Genomic DNA, 6,418 nt, shown 5'->3' on the forward strand with positions numbered 1-6,418 from the left:
ACATGCCAAAATTACGAAAATGTCATTCTAATAAGAAATAGGCTCACATGCATGTTTAATACACCTAAACATGGAAACATAGTCATATTATAATATAACTCACATAATTCATGTAATCATGCACATAATCACATAATAAATCAATTATTGTCATCCTGATCCCCTAATCAAGACACTAAACCTTATTAGGAAAATTCAGACGTTACAAAGAATATTGGAGGTTGAAGAAGAAGATGAATTTAAGTTTGATCCGGATTGTGGTTTTGGTTTTATGTTTGATGATTTTTTTTTGGTAGAAAGTTTGATGATTTTATTTAGGATTTAAATTTGATGTTTTAATTCAGGTTTATTTAGAATTGATTTGGGATAAATCTGGGTTTTATAGATTTAATTATTAATTTTGATTTTACTTTAGTTTTGTTTAAAATTATATTTAAGTTTTAATTAATTAATATATTTTTATTTTTAAATTAAAATTTACATTTTATAATTCAATTTTTATTTTTAATATTTAAAATTTATTAAGCAATAATTTAAAATTCAATATTCAATAAAACTCAAAGGTATTTTAGTCATATTAAAAAAATGGTTGACCAAAATGAGGCTCAGAGTACTATTTTGATCTATTTTGTAAAATACGAGGTCTGAAAAAAAAATTCACAAGTCAAACTAGTATTTTTCAAAAAAAAAATTCATTTGGTTCTTTGTTATTTCAATTTTGCTTCGTGTTTAGAAGAACCATTTGTATATTAAGTGTTTTCTTCCAATAATTGTATAGTTTCAGGTGTGGTGTTTTCTTTGAGTTCGTGCTATAAGTTTTGCTTGTTCATGCTAAATTCTAACCTTTATAATTATGAATTATAGGTTTGAAGAACTTGCCACATATTCATAGTTATGAAAGCATTGAAGCTCTTACTAAAAGCAGTAAAAGCTGGATAGGAAAAATGACAACTTTATTTGTAATTAAAGCAACTTCAAAAATCTCATATGCAAATTACGACAAATCTTGATATAACTAAATCAATTTAAACAATATCATTTTCAACTTGTTATGCAACCTAAATCAACTTTAACAATCTTATATTCAATTATAAAATTTAAACAACCTTCTTACCAACCAAAGCTACGTACCTTATAAGTAACATACGCAATTTATGAGTTTCATAAGATTATTGTATCTTAGGTTCCATGTAAAATTTATGAAGTTGATCCAAATATATATATATATATAAATTTATATTTTATTATTGTTTATCAAATCAACCTCAAAAAAATCCAAAACAACCTTATTTATTGTACAAGTTAAATGAGAATGCTAGAGCTTCAATTGCACAAGTTAATGAGACAGCATAAGAAGTTAAAGACCAAGACGTATTTTTGAAGGACAAAAAAATATGACATTATAATTAAAAAAAAAACTTCATAAACAAACTATATTTATGAAAAGAACCCAAAAACTAATTCATTTATAAAAAAACTTAACTAACCATTTTTTAAAAATTCAAATTAAAACCTAAAATCTGAATAAAATCCCCATGTTCAAAAGACACGGTAAAATAAAATAGTAAGTAAGTTGCCTTTAAATTTTAGTATAAAATAAAAACATTTTTTAAACTGTATATATACTCCTATTCTAAACAATAATTTTAATTGTTTAGATAGTTTGTGTTCACAAGGATAGCAAAAAATATTGCATCAGTTCTCATGTCACATTTGTCCTTTAAATTATCAAAATTTCCATTGAACTGAACCACCAAATAGCTCCCCTCCAAAAAAAGAAAAAAAATTCCACGAAATGGTGAAACGTTATCAGTATAATTTACACAGATAGCAAATATCAATTGGGAAACCATTCACTTGAGCCTCTCTCGTCGGAGCCTATCTAGTTCTTTCACCATCTGCCAATGCTCTAAAGAGAGAGATGTTTCCCCATAACTCATGGACATTAGACGAGCCATTGTCAACAATCTGTGACCATAATAAACTATATATAACCATACAGTGAATTATACTGAAAATTATAGCATGCATATTAAAAACTTGTACGTTTCTAACCTGCTAAAATCTTGGCTACCCAAGCTCCGATCTGCTTGCCTTGCTTCCACCAAGTCATTTTCTATCACCTGAAAAGTTTATAATAAAAATAAATTGCTTATTGAAGTTCCAATTTCAAGATTTTCAGTTTTGAAATGGACATGTCTTGCCGTAAATGAAGGCATGAAGGCAGGCATACCGTCTGCATTTCTGAATCTATAGAATGAGCCAATGTTCTAAGTGTAGCCAAGTACCATCTCCAAGCTTCTACTGCTTCTGTGGATGCTTGAGAAGAAGCAACTGAAGAAGGCCGGAAAGGTAAAACTAAATCAGCAGGACAAATGTTTGATTTCCCCTCAGAAAGTATAAGCAACTGGATATCTGCTGCCATATCCATTTTGTAGTACTTAAAGTCGTACTCCACCTGATAAACAAGTAATAAGGTCGTATCAATTTTATGATTGCAGTGAAGTAGTTAGTCGTTGTATCAAATATGTATGATTTGATTAAAAAAAATCTCAAGCAAAATCCTAGAAAATTAGAAGTGTACAAATCTCAATTTTGCTTATATAATATAATATTATATATAACATTTGACAGGATGAAAATCACCTTGTGCATCACCATTAAATGTTTAAGCAATCTTGCATTGTCAACCCCAACAGAGTTGAGGGTTCCTGCTTCCAATCGGGTCTCATCAACAATCAAGTGTGAGCCCTCTGCAATCTGCAGACTCCCGGTTATCAGTCTGGAAAAGAAAATGTTGGCTTAGCAAATATATGAAGTGAGCAATATCTTAAAATAAGAGTTGAGAACTCTTCTGCAAAATATAAAAAAAAGGTAAAAAACCACGTGAACTTGAATCATAATTTACAAATAGTAATTATCTATATACCTATTTGCCTCGTAATCCTTCTTGGGAGCAAGAGAAGCAGTATTGAGATACCCAACTGTTAGTGGCATATAATGAGTGAAAGGTAGGAGGTTCTTTATTGCAAGGCTAAGTTGAGTGCCAAACACAGAAACAGTTTCTTTGCTGAAACCGGTGAGATTTAGCGAAAGATTCCCCACAGCAACAATGTCATCCCTAGAATGAATCTGGAAAGAAAAGCAAGTTACACCATAAGCACATGGTTGAAATGAGACAAAAAAGGGCTCATAGTGACAAAGTTGATATATTTATAAAAAAAAATGAAAAGCTAGGAAAGTATGAAAGGCAACATGCAGGAAAATGACATTTAATACTGCACAAGGATCATTTACTTTTGACAGAAGATGCATTAGTATGAAATGAGCAGCTAAGCCATCATTGCCAAGAACATCTGTCAGATGTCTCAGGAGAGCTTCCCTCATCTCTTTAATGACCTGGGGCTTTGGCTGTAGAATAAAACAGTAATACAATTTTTAACAAAGCTACACAATGAATTAATGCTGGAAAAATATATATGCGAATTTAGATTCTAGAATTATAATTACAGGTAATGAAAATTTAACTAAAGTGAGCATAAAATCACCTCCAATGTAGGAGAACTCTGGATAAAGTCATGAACAGCAAGCTTCCGATGAATGAAACAGTGAAGGTACGGTACCTGCAACCAAAGGTAAAATGAGGCTGGGGGATAAGACATACGAGAGTATAAGAGGTATGACAACTAAACACTATTATGGAAGCCAGTTCAGGTTTCAAATTAACTTTTTTAAGTCATGCCACCTGTATATAATTCACCAAGTAAATTTTAGGAAATCACAATTCAAGTATGTGGAAATATTCCTTAGATAATAACTTGGAAGTACTAATTTTAATGTGTAGCCACATCTATCTTCTAGTGTCAAAAAGAAAATTAAATGGCATAAATAGATTCATGTCGATACTTAAAATAGAGAAAGAAAATTGATACCAGCAACATTCAAGTAAATACATTGAAAAAATAGAAGAAATGATAAGGAGTAAAAGTTAGATTTCCATGGAAATATATGAAGACTAAAAAGTGAAGGGCCAAAAGGTAGGAGACAATACCTTGCTTCGGGGTAAATGCACAAGGGCATCATCTTCCGTGAAGCCATTTTCAAATTCATCATGCTCAACTTTATCGACTTTATCATCTGAATCTGGTGTGAGGACACCAATAAACTCAAAAACCTCATTTAGCTTTATGTCAGACTCTGGCGTGTCATATATCTGACAATATAAATAAATTCCATAAGATTTGAAAAGAACACTTCAAATTGTAACATAACTAGCTTGGGAGATTTAATAACCAAAACATTACCTTGACAAGACAAGGAAGAGAACCTTTCTCATTATTAGGTATAACACTTGCACTGGAGCAGGTGCCCGCAATTAATTCTTGAGGCAGAGTATCCTGTGAAGGATGTCCATCTTCCCTCTAACAAATGATAAGATAATGAATTATGAATGTTTTATATATATATATATATTAAAAAAGAACCTTACAGCACAACATTTATCATTATTCTTCCCTAAACTCAACAACCCTCGAGTAATCAGAAAATAGATGCAAAAATAATATAGGAAATAAAATAAACAAATGAAATCTGGTTCCACTCATTTGTACTTACCATCTTTTTGGTGCTAGGAGAACCCTCAATCACATCACCAGAGTCCTGTCATGAAAGAAAAATCAAACATTTCCATCAAAAGCATAACTAAAAAACTATATAAATGATCACAAAACAGCAATGGGAACAAAATTATTAACTAAAATCAATAAAGAGCATATCAGTGATGAAACAATTTGCCAACCAGATTCAGAAAATTTTCGTAAATCATGCTCACTAATTCATGTGTGTTGGTATACACATATACATAAACAGCTATTTTGGAGCCTGACAAAAACAAGATTGAATGAACGATCTGCACTAGTTTCAGCTATACTACACTTGTCTACTTCGTTGTCCTAGACTTGTAAGATGAATTGAAAAAGAAACAGTAAATGCATATAAATGACTAAGAAATTACAAGTGTATCCATGATATCAAGAGATTCCTCGTCCAATCTCGGGCGCTTCTCTCTTTGTGGAGATGCCCAGTCCATGCTTCTATACACGTTTGCATCAGAAGAAGATTCAGCCCATGAATTCTGGCCCGGTACCTGAAAAAGGACAACACAAAAGGAAAAAAGTCATTAAGCAAGCTATGGTTTTGGTTTTATCAAATCCAATTCAAAGATGGTTGAGGGCTCCTGGAAATTCACGTGTGCAAAGCTTGAGAAACCTAGAAATGACTCACCGGGACACAGTATAGCAAGCGTCGTTCCCAAATTCGCATATCTGAAGAAGAACCCAATGGAGATTGAGAAACATCCGTAAACTTGTTGGTTCTCCACACAGTACCATCCTTTAAAAATTAACAAATAAATCACTTATTACACAAATTTAAAGGTAGATTAGTCTGAACTCTCAAATAGATCATCAGAAAAACCAATAGAAGAGTTTGAATACCTTGTAAGCACCGACGTAAAACTCATTCCCCAACATGTCTTGTATCATACCCCGGAATCTCACCAAAGTGTTGGGCTTAATCCAACTTATAGTTCTGCTATTCAGAATAGGAACCTAAAACATTGCAAATCATAAACGAATTGAAAAACAGCTTCAGACTAAGATAACCCAGATGAAATAACCTGGGAATTTAGATCAAACTTGAAGGACGAAATAGTTGAATAATTTCCATCCTATTTTTCGATACTTTAAAATTTAGGGTTTCCAATAAATGACCTAACTCTACATAAATCAACTGGAGTTCAAGAGAATGCGAACCTGAGATAGACCATTTTGATCAGAGAGAAATTGGCGGAAGACATCTAAAGCTCCCCAGTCAGCGCCGGCAAAGGAGGCCGGGTCGGCCCCGGTAGCTATGGCTTTGTCGAAGGTCGATCGTACGGCCCCAAGAGGGTTGGCAAAGCAATCGTAGGCCATTCCCACCATATTTTTCTTGCTCTCGCTCTTTCTCTCTCTCTCAGGCTCGGGCAGTGTGAGTGAGTGAGTGGTGAAATTTTCCCGCGCGATCGTCCTGATTAAGTGGGGATATTCCCGCCTAATCTAAGGAGGTAGGAGCTCTCTCCCGCCAATTTCAGCTGTGATCGAATACGCGCAACCCTACGTAGGTTCGTTTTTTAGCATCGTTTTGGGTGGGCCGACGGGGTTATACTGGGCTAGATGTTGCTTTATTGGGCCTCAACAGTCGACAGGCCCACAAATCTTACTCAAATTGAAAACAATCCGGCTTTATAAACTTGGGCAATTAACACATATACGGTAAATTTGGAAAAAAATTCTAAAAATACGGTATTTTAAACTAATTACAATATTACAGTAATTTATGCCTATTATATAACCCACAACTCATTATTATCAACATTTAC

General features: G+C 33.1%; 1 protein-coding gene across 1 annotated transcript; it reads right to left on the reverse strand.

Annotated features, from left to right (window-relative positions):
* Positions 1-1,678: 1,678 nt before the first annotated feature.
* LOC133798156 (mini-chromosome maintenance complex-binding protein) lies at positions 1,679-6,121 on the reverse strand. The gene is made up of 14 exons (XM_062236361.1): positions 5,814-6,121; positions 5,496-5,609; positions 5,284-5,391; positions 5,015-5,146; positions 4,615-4,659; positions 4,305-4,421; positions 4,052-4,213; positions 3,549-3,623; positions 3,298-3,411; positions 2,930-3,132; positions 2,647-2,782; positions 2,234-2,458; positions 2,056-2,123; positions 1,679-1,968 (listed from the first exon to the last, which is right to left on the reverse strand). The coding sequence occupies exons 1-14, from the start codon at positions 5,979-5,981 to the stop codon at positions 1,854-1,856; spliced, it is 1,782 nt and encodes a 593-aa protein (XP_062092345.1). The 5' UTR covers positions 5,982-6,121; the 3' UTR covers positions 1,679-1,853.
* Between the last annotated feature and the right edge of the window lie 297 nt (positions 6,122-6,418).

The sequence above is a fragment of the Humulus lupulus genome, chromosome 8 (genome assembly GCF_963169125.1).
Source record: "Humulus lupulus chromosome 8, drHumLupu1.1, whole genome shotgun sequence".
NCBI lineage: Eukaryota > Viridiplantae > Streptophyta > Magnoliopsida > Rosales > Cannabaceae > Humulus > Humulus lupulus.

Coding starts and splice junctions, on each gene's coding strand:
- LOC133798156 (XM_062236361.1), bottom strand. CDS start 5,981: ATGGTGGGAATGGCCTACGATTGCTTTGCCAACCCTCTTGGGGCCGTA. Junction 3,133..3,297: donor TAATGCATCTTCTGTCAAAA/GTAAATGATCCT, acceptor TTTTCTTTCCAG/ATTCATTCTAGGGATGACAT. Junction 2,459..2,646: donor ATTTAATGGTGATGCACAAG/GTGATTTTCATC, acceptor CTTGTTTATCAG/GTGGAGTACGACTTTAAGTA.